Source organism: Symphalangus syndactylus, chromosome 21 (genome assembly GCF_028878055.3).
Source record: "Symphalangus syndactylus isolate Jambi chromosome 21, NHGRI_mSymSyn1-v2.1_pri, whole genome shotgun sequence".
Classification (NCBI taxonomy): domain Eukaryota; kingdom Metazoa; phylum Chordata; class Mammalia; order Primates; family Hylobatidae; genus Symphalangus; species Symphalangus syndactylus.
The window spans coordinates 5675812-5691027 of NC_072443.2; the positions used below are offsets into that span (position 1 = coordinate 5675812).

The following is a 15216-nucleotide window of genomic DNA, read 5'->3' on the forward strand; positions in this document are numbered from 1 at the left end:
ATGTATATTCTGTCGATTTGGGGTGGAGAGTTCTGTAGATGTCTGTTAGGCCTGCTTGGTGCAGAGCTGAGTTCAAGTCCCAGATATCCTTGTTAACCTTCTGTCTCATTGATGTGTCTAATATTGACAGTGGGGTGTTAAAGTCTCCCATGATTAAAAAAAAAAAAACACTGTTGACAAAGGTGTGAGAAAACTGGTTCTCTGTTACATTGCTGGCAAGAATATAAATTGATTCAACCTTTACAGAGGAAATTTGGCAGCATCTACCAAAATGAAAAATTACATTCTTTGTATAAATGTATAAGTGATAAATTATACTCTTTGATTTAGCAATTAACTCTACTCCTAGGATACATCTAAGATATACAAATACCCTTGTACATATTCCGGTCATACATGGTAATTCATTAAAGGGTTGTTGATAACAGCAAAAGATTGAAACAACAACTATCCATTAGTAAGGGGCTGGTTAATTACATTTTGATATACACATAAGAGTGAAATACTCTACAGCCAATGTGATGACCAGTGTTCTTTCTATGCTGATGGGGAAAGACATCTAAGTGAAAAACAGAGATACAAAACAGTGTGTATAGTATACTAGCATTTGTCTATAGTGAGAATATGAGTTTTTTTCTTATATATGCATTATATATCTGAAAGGAAAACTCATGAAAATAAGTACACTGGATGGCTACAGCTACGGAAACTAGGAAACTAGGGGACAGGCAAATGTAAATGGCAAGGGTATCTCACTGTATACTCCATATTTTTGAATTTTGAACCATGAACATGTATTACCTACTCAAAAATTAAAAGTGATAAAGATGAAATCTTAAAAGCAAGCCCCTAAAAGGGTACATTATATACATGGAACCAGATAAAAAGCAGATTTTTCATCAGAAGAAAATGTGGCCAGAAGACACTGGATGGACTTCTTTAAAGTATGGGAAGAAAAAAACTGCCAATCTAAAATTCAATAATCAGTGGAAATGTCTTTCAAAACAAAGGTCTATGGGTTCTGGTTAATTTTGGCTAAAGGGAGTCAATGGCAGAAATCAGAAGGCAGGAGGAAGGAGAAACGAGGGTCTTTCTCCCCTTATCCCTCTGCTTCAGGATCCTCTATACCAGTAGTTATATCTCTTCAGAGGTACCCTCTCACACACATCAGTGCTGCTTCCTCTCATCAACCATCTCCTCTCTGTGGGCTCTAGTAATACTTTCTTTTTCCTTTGTCCCTCCATTTCTAGCGCTAACAGCAACTTGCCACAATTGCCAATGTTCAGGTTCAGCATCTCCTGTCTATTCTCTCAGATCATCTAACACCTTTAAAAGTGATTCTACGAATAAGTTCCTTCTACTGAATTATCTAGGCTGGTTTACATTTACCTAATTGAATCTTGACTGAAATAGATCTTAATCAAAAAGAAAATGAAGGTCAGTCTGCCAAGCCCTAGACCCGGGAGGGGAGTCCACTACTGATAGCCCAGAGGGAAAGAACAAACTGGGGATATCTGGGATGCAGTGGCTTTAGTCCTTCAGGTAGAACAGTGCAACATGGGAAAGAAAACCAAGCACACAGCTGACAGTTCACTAGAGAATGAAGAGGAGTACACTGTGGAGAAGGTGCTAGACAGGCATGTGGTTAAAGGGCAAGTGGAGTATCTACTGAAGTGGAAAGGCTTTTCTGAGGAGCACAATACTTGGGAATCTAAGAAAAACTTGGATTGCCTTTAGCTCATTTGTTAGTTTACGAAAAAGTTTAAGATGATGAAGGAGGGTTAAAATAACAAGCCTGGGGAGAAGTCAGAAAGTAGCAAGGAAATCCAGTTTCTCAAACTGTGCTGACAGTATCAAGTCCAAAAAAGAGAACAGAGCGATGACATTGCTCGGGGCTTCAAGATAAGACTAGAACCAGAAAAGATCATTGGGGCAACAGATTCCTGTGGCGATTTATGTTTTTAATGAAATGGAAAGACAGTTGAAGCAGACCTGGTTCTTGCAAAAGCAGCTAATGTGAAATGTCTACAAATTATGACAGCATTTTATGAAGAGAGACTGATGTTGCATGCATACCTTGAGGATGCAGAAACCAAAGAGGAAAAAACAGCAAAGGGCTAAAAGGGGGTGATCCCTGTCACTTCTCTTAGTACATAATACATTCACAATCCTGTCTCTTCCTTTCTGCCCACCCCTTTATATCCTAAACATATCCTTGAAAAAATATGCTTATCACTGTGCTCCACAGGAGAAAAGATGGTATTGGTTCTCTTTAACATAACTGATAGTCCTATTCATAGGGGGAAAAAATTAAAAAGGAAACAAAAGTGAATTCATTGAAAATTATTCCCTACAAAACAAGGAGCAAACTGTTTCTTATCTCAATTCCAAAATTAAAAGGGAAAACCTTTTCAAGATACCATAGCTTAAGAAAACTATAGCTAATAAGCTTCAACCAATAAATTACTAAAAATATATGATTTGCTTAAATATTTTGAATTCTATAATTCTGTTCATTGCTTCTTATACAGCAAACTTGGAAGAAATTCTTCCAGTGCCTTAATCCTGGGATAATTTCTCGTAAGTTTTCTTTGTAAGAAGCAGTGAGCAAAATTTTGTCAATTTTATAATTACAGAAGCATTTCATGTAATTTTTTTTTCTTTTTTCTTCATTCCACAGTAAAAGCTGCCAGTATAATATTGTAGTCTAGTTCTATAAACCAAAAATATTAGTGGGAAGGAAGTTAAAAAAAAAAGTTCAGATCTGTAGTTTTTTAATGATCTGACTTAGCACAAGATTAAGCCATTCAAAATAAAAAAATTCAAATGTACTTACACCATTCATAATGACTATATACATCTTTTAAAGAATAACTTTTAAAGAATAAAGATCTTCCTAATAGTAGCTTGTAGTCAACTGCTTTTTTGCTCTAATTTTTGTATATCCACACTGACCAAGAGAACTATCAAGCTTTCCTTCCTTTAGAATAGAAAAACAATAAATACCATTTTCCAAAACTACACATGTACAGCCCTCTAGATTCTGACATAAATACTAATGTGGGTGGGAACAGGGTATTTCTTTTCCCCTGATCACTTTCCATCCCTACCAACACAAATACACCAATTAGTAATCTATCTCTTTGCTCATAAAACAACTATAGTCCCAACCACTTTACTCCAAAATCAATAAAAGGAGCAATAAAGACCAAAATTACCAGAAAAGATGCTAGTCACAACTAAGACCAAATGCAATACTAAGTTTCTAACGATGGCCAATACAAACAAATGCACTAAGAGTTTTTTAATATTTACTTTAGCTACAACAAATCTTATAAACAAAATATTCTAGTGTAATAGGGAAGAACAAAACCATCTCATGAAGTTTAGTAAGAGAAAAGAATTAAGACCACCAACTGCCTCAAAAAAAAAGCATATTATCTCTTCCTCAGAGAGAGAAGACAAAGAAATAGAAGGCTAGATGGCCTAGATTTTTCTCTAAAATGACTAAGTTCACATGTCATAAATGATTAGTAAAGACAATAGATACAAAATTGGTTAAGGTGTTGAATAAGTGTTCGTCAGTATAAAGAGTCAGGAAGTAGTAAGAGTGCTAGATGCTGTGGAGATGGGCAATATTCATTGGGACCTACAAGACAAACACCTTTTGTGGAGCCCAGCCCCCGCAAAAAACAAATGTACCTTTATAATTAGCCTTTCTTCCTTTATTTTTCAAGTCATTTCCTAAATTAGTTGAAAGCCTAGACTTAAATTATAAATGCAATCAAGTAAAACTTGATTATAGAGACTGAAGTTAGGCTAGGCATAAATGCTGTTTGAAATACAGTACAATTTAGCAACATAATCAGAAAGGATCAGTGATCTAACATTACATGTGTAGACTAGTCCAAGAAGATCTAGCCACTCAAAATAAGAGACTGATTATACCCACTTAGCTCCATGAAGACAAGACCCTTTGGTCTTTTCTCTTAGACAGCTTGCCAATACACCTTTTAGTCTTTGCCAGTGCACACACCAAATACTACTAGCTGAACTAGTTCCTCCTCCAGTGATTCCTGTGGACCTAGTAGCCGTCAGGCAAATACCTGCTGTCCCATAACTCACCTCTACCTGGAATGCTGAAATCTATGAACATTTACTTTCTGTTGGGTGAAAGGAGGCTGTGAAGGCAGCATTACAATTTGCTTTTCTTTTATGTAAAACTTATAAAGTCTATGTTTTCTGCCTGAAAGTCCACTTAGTTCCAGGGTGTTTGGCTTTGTTCCACCTGTGAAACTTAACTTAGGAATCAGTATTTAACCAATCTAAAACAAGGCAAGAGGAAAAAACCAGTAAGAACTTAATTAACTCAATCTGCAAAAGTCCCCCAACTTCTCAGGCTTCGGTTTTCTTATCTACAAAGAATGAATTTGAGGTCCATATGCACAAGCAAAATCTCTGTTTCTTTAGAAAATATGTCTTAGAAGGACAGTCAACCCAGGTAAAGTTAGACAGAATTATAATTAGCTGATTTAAGACAATTCACTACATGACTTTTTATTTCTGTAACATCTGAAATAACACTCAGGTATAAATAAAAGCAGAATCCACTTTCCTTCCCTGTAGACAACACTAGCAAAACTCTAATTTTTCAAGTCTCCCAGCTGATAGAAGGCAGATCAATACATATGTATAATTACAAAGTAGATAAAGGCTTTTATTAAGGTGGACATATATACCAGACAATACTGCCAGAGAATATAGTAACTTACAATTTTTCCATATAACATATTTTATTTGTAAATGTTATACATATATAAAAGACATAATCTCCTTAAATTATTTTATAACATTATTTAATAAACTTCATGTCAAGCAAATAAAAAATTTAAAGTCATGATATAAATCAAAAGAACTATAAAAACAGATAATAAATATATTGAAATCTGTTAATATTCAGGTGCCTTAAACATTCTGTTTGCCATCCCTAAGAGGCTCTTCCGCTCCTTCATCTAAGTCATTCCTGTCATTCCTTCAGAGTACAGCAAGTTAGCTCACCCAGCACATTTTTACTGACCTCCAAGACAGGTCAAGTCCCTGTTATGCCCTCTCACTGCACCCTGTAATTCTCTCCTAACTACGATTATATAAAAGTATAACTGCTTGTTTAATATAATATCTCTTAGCTCTGTAACATCTTTGAGAACGAGAATGTATCTATCTTATATTCTATTTTATCCCTAGAAGCAAGCAGAGCTTTACAGAATAAATGACCAAATAATTATGCAGTAATTGTTAGAAAAATTTTTTGATTAAATATTTAAATAAAATAACATACTACTGTAGATTTACTACTCTTTTAGTAGAACCAACATGTTGCTATTTCTCCATTTTTCTGCTGGTATGGAAAATATAATTAACTTCTCTGTAAAGTAAATACAAATAATGCAAAAAGTTTTCCTTCTAAGAAATCTTACTACTTAGTAAGTCATCAAGATAACATATTTCTTTTGCCTTACATTGAACATCTTAGATAAGATTTGCTTCTGCTTAACATGTTATTTTTTACATGGGCAGTAGTAGAAAAGCTAGTGTATTAGTCCATTTTCATATTGCTATGAAGAAATACCTGAGACTGGGTCACTTATGAATAAAAAGAGGTTTAATGGACTCACAGTTCTACATGGCTGAGGAGGCCTCACAATCACAGCAGAAGGTGAAGGAGGAACAAAGGCATGTCTTACATGGTGGCAGGCAAGAGAGTGTGTGCAGGGGAACTGCCCTTTATAAAACCATCAGATCTCATGAGACTTATTCACTATCATGAGAACAGCACAGGAAAAACCCGACCCCATGATTCAATTACCTCCCATTGGGTCCCTTCCATGACACATGGAGATTATGGAAGCTACAATTCAAGATGAGATTTGGGTGGGGACACAGCCAAACCATATCAGCTAGCAGGCAATGCAAGAGAAGTCAATAAATGACATTTTAAACCAAAGAACTTTGAAAGTTATATAAGAATTTTCACATAACACTAAAGTTAACAAAGATTATATAGATGAAAGAGGGAAAAAATTCCAATAGGCACTGAAACAGTAATACTTCTTGCTTACGAATAATTTATTTTAATACTTATTTTCCTCAAAAATCAGTAGAGAATAACTGAAACAGTTTTGGTTATCTGCAAAATAATGTAAACATTTTCCTTGTAGTGTTATTATTATTTTTTATTATTTTTGTCTACATAGCCAATTCTTTAAGGAAATTGCTTCTCTCTCCAACACTTCTATGGTTCTGATGGGGCAGCCAACATAGTACAGTCATATGTTGCTTAACGACGGGGATATGTTCTGAGAAATGCATCATTAAGTGATTTTGTCCTTGTGTGAATATCACTGAATGTACATACACAAAGCTAAATGGTAGTAGACTATAGTCTACTACACACCTGGGCTACAAACCTGTATAGCATGTTACTGTACTGAATACCATAGGCAACTGTAGCAATAGTATTTGTGTATCTAAACACAGAAAAGTAAGTAAAAATACAGTATAAAACAAGCTTGTCCAACCTGCAGCCCGCATGCAGCCCAGGATGGCTTTGAATGAGGCCCAACACAAATTCGTAAACTTTCTTAAAACATTACGTAATCTTCTTGCAATTTTTTTTTCTTAGCTTATCAGCTGTCGTCATTGTTACTGTATTTTATGTATGGGCCAAGACAATCCTTATTCTTCCAGTGTGGCCACGGAAGCCAAAAGATTGGACACCCCTGGTGTAAAAGATAAAAGCTGTTATGTGTATAGGGCACTTACCATGAATGGAGCTTGCAAGAATGGCGTCGTTATAGGTGTGTCAGTGAGTGAATGGTGAATGAATGTAAAGACCTATGACATGACTACATACTAATGTAGAAATATAAACACTGTATATGTAGGCTATACCACACTTATAAAAAAATTTTTCTTTAATCAATTAACCTTATTATAACCTTTATAAACTTTTTATTTTTAACTTTTTGACTATTTTGCAACATTTAGCTCAAAACACAAACACGTTTGTACAGCTGTATAAAAATATTTTCTCTTTATATCCTTATTCTTTAAATTTTTTCCATTTTTAAAAATTTTTTCGTTTTTGTATTTTACATTTTTGTTGTTGTTGTTGAAAACTAAGTCACATACTGATCAGGCTAGCTCTACATAGGATCAGGGTCATCAATATAATTTTATTTCACCTCCAAATCTTGTCACAGTGGAAGTTCTTTAGGGGCAATAACACGCATGAAGCTGTTATCTTGTATGATAACAATGTCTTTTTCTGGAATGCCTTCAGAAGAACTTGCCTGTGGCTGTTTTACAGTTAACCTTTTTTTAATAGGTAGAAGGGGTACACTCTAAAATAACAATAAAAAGTACAGCATATACATAAATCAATAATATTATCATTGTCAAGTATTATGTACTATATGTATAATTCTATGTGCTATACTTTTATATAACTGGCAGAGCCATAGGTTTGTTTACACCAGCATCACCACAAGCACGAATAATGTGTTGCACCACATTATGGTGGCTATGACTTCACTAGGCAATAGGAATTTTTCAGCTCCATTATAATCTCATGGTACCACCATCTCATATGAAACATCTTTATGCAGCGCATGACTTATTCTCCTTTTCCCTAGCCATGGACTAGCCCAAAATCTTATGACATTCTCAACACAGTGATTAATCTAAGCAGTAGGAACATAACTCAGGTCTGACCAGAGTTCTTCTCAAGATCTCAAGATTTTGGGGATCTGAAGTAGGCAGAAGGGGTTTCTTCCTCCTTGGTTAATTAATAAACTGAGCTTAATCCTAGAACTGTCAACAGCCCTGAAAGAATAAAGCCCTAAGAGGAAAGATGGAAAGAAACAGTTTCTAGATGATATTAGCTCATCTAGCAACTGTTTATTCTCTAGATTCAGAAAATCCTGAAACTAGTCCCAGTTCTTGCTTTTCTATGGCTTAGTTATCTAATAAAACACTCTGCCTTTTTTTTTTTTTTTTTGAAACAGAGTTTTGCTCTTTTTGCCCAGGCTGGAGTGCAATGGTGTGATCTTGGCTCACTGCAACCTCTCTGCCTCCTGGGTTCCAGTGATTCTCCTGCCTCAGCCTCCCAAGTAGCTGGGATTACAGGTGCTTGCCACCACACCCGGCTAATTTTTTGTATTTTCAGTAGAGACAGGCTTTCACCATGTTGGCCAGGATGGTCTCGATCTCTTGACCTTGTGATCCACCCACCTCGGCCTCCCAAAGTGCTGGGATTACAGGCGTGAGCCACCACACCCGGCCTTTTTTTTTTTTTCTTTTTTTTTTTTTTAAATACTTAAGCTTGAGTAAGATTTGTCAGGTATAATCAAAAAGTTCAAATACAAATACATTCACATATTCCTTCTGGCATCACAAAATAAATATAATTTTTTTAATACAGTTTTTTTTAGGTCAGGCGTGGTGGCTCACGCCTGTAATCCCAGCACTTTGGGAGCCTGAGGTGGGCGGATCATCTGAGGTCAGGAGTCCGAGACCAGCCTGGCCAACATGGTGAAATCCTGTCTCTACTAAAAATACAAAAATTAGCCAGGCCTGGTGGCAGGTGCCTGTAATCCTAGTTACTCGGGAGGCTGAGGCAGGAGAATTGCTTGAACCCAGGAGATGGAGGTTGGAATGAGCTGAGATCATGCCACTGTACTCCAGCCTGGGCCACAGAGCCAGACTCCATCCATAAATAAATAAATAAATACAGGTTTTTTTTTTTTTTAAACTGCCTCACTCTTACAAATCTAAATAATATATTCTAAACTGTCCTTCCCTCCTACAATTTTAAATATATACAAATCAATTTTTAAAGAGGCACAGTGTACACGCACACATTTAAATTTCTCTTTGGTTTTGTTTTACATTCTGGATTCCTTCTACAGCTTTACATCTTCCAACCTTCCTACAGAACTTTAAATTTTAACCATCATATTTTCTTAATTTCAAATTCATTTTTCACATCTCATTATTCCTTTCACACAGCATGATATTGATGTTTTTAATGTTGTACGTAACTTCTCAATTCTCTCTAAAAATGCTAATTATAGATTTTGTATTTCATTTTTATTTTCAACATTAACACTGTTTCTTTCAAAATTATGTTTCACTTTTTCATTGCATTTTTTCATATTGAAGACATTTTTAAATATCTGATGATTCTTAGATATCCGTTAATATGAAAAAACCAGCCCATATGTAAATAATTGGGAGCCCTATGAGCATGAGTCTGGAGTTTCTTGGCTGATGAATTTTTCTTTAGCGTAATTAAGTAATTAGCTAGTAGTCTCAATGAGGAATCTGTAAATGCCAGAATGCAAAGGTCATTGCTCCAAGGTTATTTAATTTATATAGAGGAAATAAAAAAGTAGTATAGGTTGTCCCTTATCTGAAATGCTCAGAATTAGAAGTGTTTCAGGTTTTGGATTTTGTAGTATTTGTATTTATACTTACTGATTGAGCATCCCTAATCCAGAAATCTGAAATCTGTAATGTTCCAATGAGCATTTCCTTCGAGTATCATGTTAGCACTCAAAGAGTTTCGAATCTTGGAGCATTTCAGATGTCAGATTTTGGATTATCAGATTAGGGATACTCAACCTGTAATGCTGTTTCCCCACCCCAACCTGACCGTAAGGCCTGGTGATTGAACTAAATAAAAAAATTGTAATTAATTTCTTTATCTGCACTCTCCCCAAAATAAATGTTTCACATAATAATACTTATCCTATGAGACATACTCTGATACTTTCTATTGCAATTTTGTAATGATAAGTGTTTTTATAAGCCACTGTTGTGGTGTGAGTACAATTTGAGGTATAAATAAATAACAGATGAAGCTGTGACTTGCTCTGCTGTATTGCAATGACCATTCCTCTATCTGCTTTCTGTCCCCCAGAAAACTGTAGAAATCGTTCATTCACTGATAATCTTTCTCTATTTATTTTCATTCTCTTCTCTCTTTTACTTCTTTACTATAATTTTAGTGGGTTCTTAGGAGGGCAGAAGGCATAATCACAAATGTTCAGCTTTTCATCTTTAATTTGAAGTTCTCTATAAGCATTTTTTAAAAACTAGGATTTTCAGACAGGAGTGGTGGCTCATGCCTGTAATCCCAGCACTTTGGAAGGCCAAGGTGGGCAGATCACCTGTCAGGAGTTCAAGACCAGCCTGGCCAACATGGTGAAACCCCGTCTCTACTAAAAATACAAAAATTATCTGGGCATGGTGGTGCACACCTGTGGTCCCAAGTACTCTGGGGCTGAGGCATGAGAATCACTTGAACCTGGGAAGTAGAGGCTGCAGTGAACCAAGATCACACCACTGCACTCCAGCCTGGGTGACAGAGAGACTCTGTCTCAAAAAAACAAAACAATGGGCCGGGCGCATTGGCTCAAGCCTGTAATCCCAGCACTTTGGGAGGCGCCAAGGTAGGCAGATCACGAGGTCAGGAGATCGAGACCATCCTGGCTAACACGGTGAAACCCTGTCTCTACTAAAAATACAACGAATTAGCCGGGCATGGTGGTGGGCGCCTGTAATCCCAGCTACCCAGCAGGGTGAGGCAGGAGAATGGCGTGAACCCAGGAGGCAGAGCTTGCAGTGAGCCGAGACAGCGCCACTGCACTCCAGCCTGGGCAACAAAAAGAACAAAACAAACAAACAGGATTGTCCTAACCTCTTTCTGACCCGATTTAAGGTCTCTCTGCTAACTATCATAGCCTAAACTGCTGTATTCTGGGACTTACCATTAGAGCTTCCCAAGGCAATCTGGAGAATTAAAAAGGAAAGTAAAGTGCTTGTAGTAACTAGAAGAATCTGTATATCAAAATTCCATTTAACTATTAAAACTTAAAGTAAAATTATGGTTACATGTTCAAAATTAAACCTGAATACTTAAGTGAAAAAATAAACATTTATTTTTGAGGGAATACTTTAAGAAAGGTTTCTTCTTCAGAAGAAATTATGAAAAACAAATTCTCAAACACATCAAGAAAAATAATGCATTTATAAGAAGTAAAAAGTACTTACACAGCAAGGCTACTCAAAACATATTGTACGTGCTCACATTCATCTGGGAATGATGCACTGGCTGTTGTAAAACAACAAAGGGCAGTCTGAAGAACCTGAAGCTGTGGCAAAGGGACCTGCCATCTTCCAGCATAATCTTCAACCACCTGACAGGGAAGCAATCCAGACATTACTATAGAAAATGTTCTCAACATATCGAGTTTAAAAATTTGCATAAAAGTTATTGGATAAATTAAAATATTAGTTCAGCATGAACATAGGTAACTGGAGGGAGGGATCTTCTATACTGTTTATTTTGACGATCTATATCTTAAAATAAAATCAATTATTATCTTTGAAAAGATGGAAAATATAGTGTATGAATGTCTGTACTATTCAACTGCCAATGTTTTACCAAATTTTGTTAACTAATGCCCTTTACCTCCCATATCCAGCTTTTGTGAAAATAACAATTATTCAATATTAAAATAGCTAGAGAGTAGAATATAGTAATAAAGAAAATTAGAAACGATCATGCATTATTATTATCATTATTATTTATAAGGCTCTAAGCATTCTGGCAATAAATGAATATTCTGACAACAAAAGATATATGACATGATACTCTGATTATGAATATTTAACCTGTACATATTTATGGGGAAAACAGCCCAGAATACAGTCAGTCTTGGCTCTGTCACTTAACTAGTTTTATGAATCTGGGTAGGTCAACAGGTCATCTTCCTTCTCAATGCATTAGTTTCCTTACCATAAAATGGAGATGACAATGCTCTCTGAAGCCAAACTGGGGTAATTTATGAGAAAACATTTTAGAAACATCAATTGCTGTGTTGCAAGAATGCTGTATTAAAACAATATATTATATTAACAAAATCCATCATCTAAAACTACTGCCTGCAGGCCTGATTTGGCCTGCCACTTGTTTTTGTACATCCACGAGGTAAAAGTGATTTTACATTTTTAAGTGGTTGGAAAAAAATCACTTTGTGATATGTGAAAATTACATGAAATTCAAATTTCAGTATCTAAAAATAAGGTTTTATTGGAACACAACCAGGTTCATCCATTTATGTATTGTCTGTGGCTGCTTTCCTGCTACAACAACTGAGTTCAGTAGTTGTGACAGAAAGAATATGGCTTACAAAGCCTTAAATATTTAATGTCTGTCCTTTTACAGAAAAAAGTTTGCTGACTCCTGATACATAAGCTAACAAAACTAGAATACAAAAGCCAAGAACACTCAGAGCCCAAAAGACTTTTCACACGAGTCACTTCCTACTGGGAGACAATTTTCCATGGGTCTCTCACATTTCTACAATTTTTCAAAAAGTCCTAGCCGACTTTATCTTTTCAAAGGTATTTACAGGAAGCAGCCTCGAAAAACAGAGAGGATGTCTCCCTCCAGAGCAGAGAACCTGTTTATAGCCAGTATAATAAAGATATTGTCTCCCTCTAGGGCAAAGGTCAGGCAGATATGCTTGTAGACCATTATAAAAGATTAGGGTTCCTTAAACTTGAGGTTCCTCAACTGTGATGAAAACCTACTGAGTGTAGCATCCACTTGGGCTACCATGTCAACTGTATGAGACTTGAGGTAGCAAGGGGCATCATCATAAACACGAAACTCATGCTGCTTGCTGTGCCATGATTAATGAAGTCCATTATCTCTGACTCAAGAGTTTCGTGTCTTTGCCAGCACCTGTAAAACTGTGGCAGGCAAACTTGGATAAAATCTAACTCTTCACAGTTCTTGACAATTCCAAATGGCAGTACCAGGTACTCATACATCTTTCTAATGTTTCTGAGAACACATACAGATACAAAAGAAAGCTAAAGGAGATTGTCTCTGAACTTGTATCTCGTCTGGCTCTTGTAGTTCTCACTAGCTGGAAAGTAAAAACTACTACTAACTATGCGGTCATCACTACAGACTAAAAAAGAGGAATGTTAGAAAAAACACTGGTTCCCTGGCTCTAAATTTTCTCTTCCCTGAAGTCTGACCAGCTTTATTGCCTTTCTCTGGTTACCAAACCCCTACTCCGGTGCCACATAAAAAATAGGTACCCAACAGCCTCCCATTTTTCTTGTTCCCAGTCCATGTTTACTTGCAACCTTATCTGCTCCCTATTTATGGGTTGGGTTTATCTCCTTAGAAGAGAAGTTTTCTACTTTCTCAGGTTCTGTTCTCATTATAGCTTCCTTCACTCATCCAGATTCAGCTACCAATGCATTGCCTGGTCTAGCTGAGGCCAAACCTAACACAATAAAAGTCCTTGTGGGCAACACCTCCATTAGGTTTGCTACAATACCCTGAAAGGGACATAAACAAAATCAACTGAAATTCAGATACCGTCTCACATTGTTTAATGTCATGTCAGGCACTGTAATTCATTATAACACTATTTCAACACTATTTCTCTTTGAAATATTTTCTCCCTCTCTGTCTCTCTCTCTCTCTCTCTCTCTCTCTATATATATATATATATAATAAGTACATTACATTGCCCTATTAAAATGAAATTTTCTCCTATGCTGTGAGTGCTATCATACGCACTCAGCTAATCTGTGTGGTTCTACCAGGCCACAAAGCAGTAAGCACCACATCTTTCACTTTCTTTCTTTTTTGGTATTCTAGTAGGTTGCCATTAACATAATGGTGGCCAAGATAACGCTGAAGCTGCTGCAAACAAATAAGAATAGTGTTTTCCTGGATCTTAAAAACCCACTCTTACTACAGTTCTAAACTTTTAAAGAAAATGGTCTAAGCAGAAGATTAAGGCCAGCAATCTTTTATGGATCATGGAAACCCTTTTCTCATTTTGAAGAGCATAACAAACATTACTGTAGTGAGTATTTACAGAAATTATAGGAATACTGCTGACAGAAGCAATAGCCAAGGCCAGAAGCATGCTATGATATAAAGGGAGTTGAAGAGGACAAAGCTGATGCCAAAGAAAGATGTTAGACTATTCTAATAATCCAGCAGCACTTTCAAGAGCATATACTCTGCTCTAAATGGAATATAGTATATACTATGAAATGTCGTATCTTAATTAACCAAGGTAAATTAATGTGAGAATGAGAAAAGACTCATGAGTCAAAACTGTCAAAATGTAAACAATATAAAACTATTAAGTTAAAATTACATTAAATCATTTAGGAACACTAAAATATATCATCTAAATTGTTAAGGACTGAATTTTGTCCTCCTAAAGTTCATTTGTTGAAGCCCTAACCCCCAATGGGACTGTATTTGAAGACTTTGAGGAAGTAATTAAGTTTAAATGAGGTCATAAAGGTGAAATCCTATTCCAGTAGGATTGGTGGTGAGGAGGAGGAAGAGTGAGGAAGAAGAGGGAGGAAGAGGGAGGAGGAGTGAGGAAGAGTGAGAGGAGTGAGGAAGAGTGAGGAGAGGGAGGGAGGAAAAGGAGAAGGAGGCGGAAAGACCTCTCTCTTTCTCTATGCACATGCACCAAAGACTGGCCATGTGAGCACACAGCAAGAATAGGTCATCTGCAAGCCATGAAAAGAGCCCTCACCAGAACATGACCATGCTGGCATCCTGATCTGGGACTTCCAGCCTCCAGAACTGTGAGAAAATAAATTCCTGTTGTTTAAGCCACCAAGCATTTTCTTATGGCAGCCTAAGTAATACACAACTATTTAAACATATAAAGTGATCAACGAAAATATGAGTATCTGTTTCTTAATTGAGCTCTCCTTTTTTGTAATATAACAAAGAAAACTACCAAACATTAGTTTGTCACTGAGCAAACAATGATCTTCATATCTAAACCCCTATTAACAGACTAGATCATTAACACAGCATCAAGCATGTCTTTATTTCTTAGTTGGCTATTCACGTGCGTATTATTCTTTCCTCCCTGAAGACTCCCATTGTCATCAACTTTCATTACCTCTAACACCTCACAGTTCATAGGTGTCATTCAAGCTGTTCACTAATATTAAGTTCATCATTCGTTTACAGCGAATCCAGCCACTTTTAAAAACTGATTCACAGGCCAGGTGTGGTGGCTCACGCCTGTAATCCCAGCACTTTGGGAGGCCAAGGCAGGCAGATCACGGGGTCAAGAGATCGAG

General features: G+C 36.4%; 1 protein-coding gene and 1 pseudogene across 11 annotated transcripts in view; one reads left to right on the plus strand and one right to left on the minus strand.

Annotated features, from left to right (window-relative positions):
* Window positions 1-15216, minus strand: part of ZNF654 (zinc finger protein 654) — a 90989-nt gene that overhangs the window by 52925 nt on the left and 22848 nt on the right. For 6 of the 11 annotated variants that reach the window (XM_055260363.2, XM_055260362.2, XM_063630518.1 and 3 more), the window contains one exon: window positions 11116-11261. The exons of the other annotated variants lie outside the window; for them this stretch is intronic. In XM_055260363.2, coding sequence (XP_055116338.1) covers window positions 11116-11261 — 146 coding nt within the window. The remainder of the gene's footprint in view (window positions 1-11115; window positions 11262-15216) is intronic. 11 annotated transcript variants of the gene reach the window in all.
* LOC129471594 (chromobox protein homolog 5-like) lies at window positions 1420-2142 on the plus strand (annotated as a pseudogene).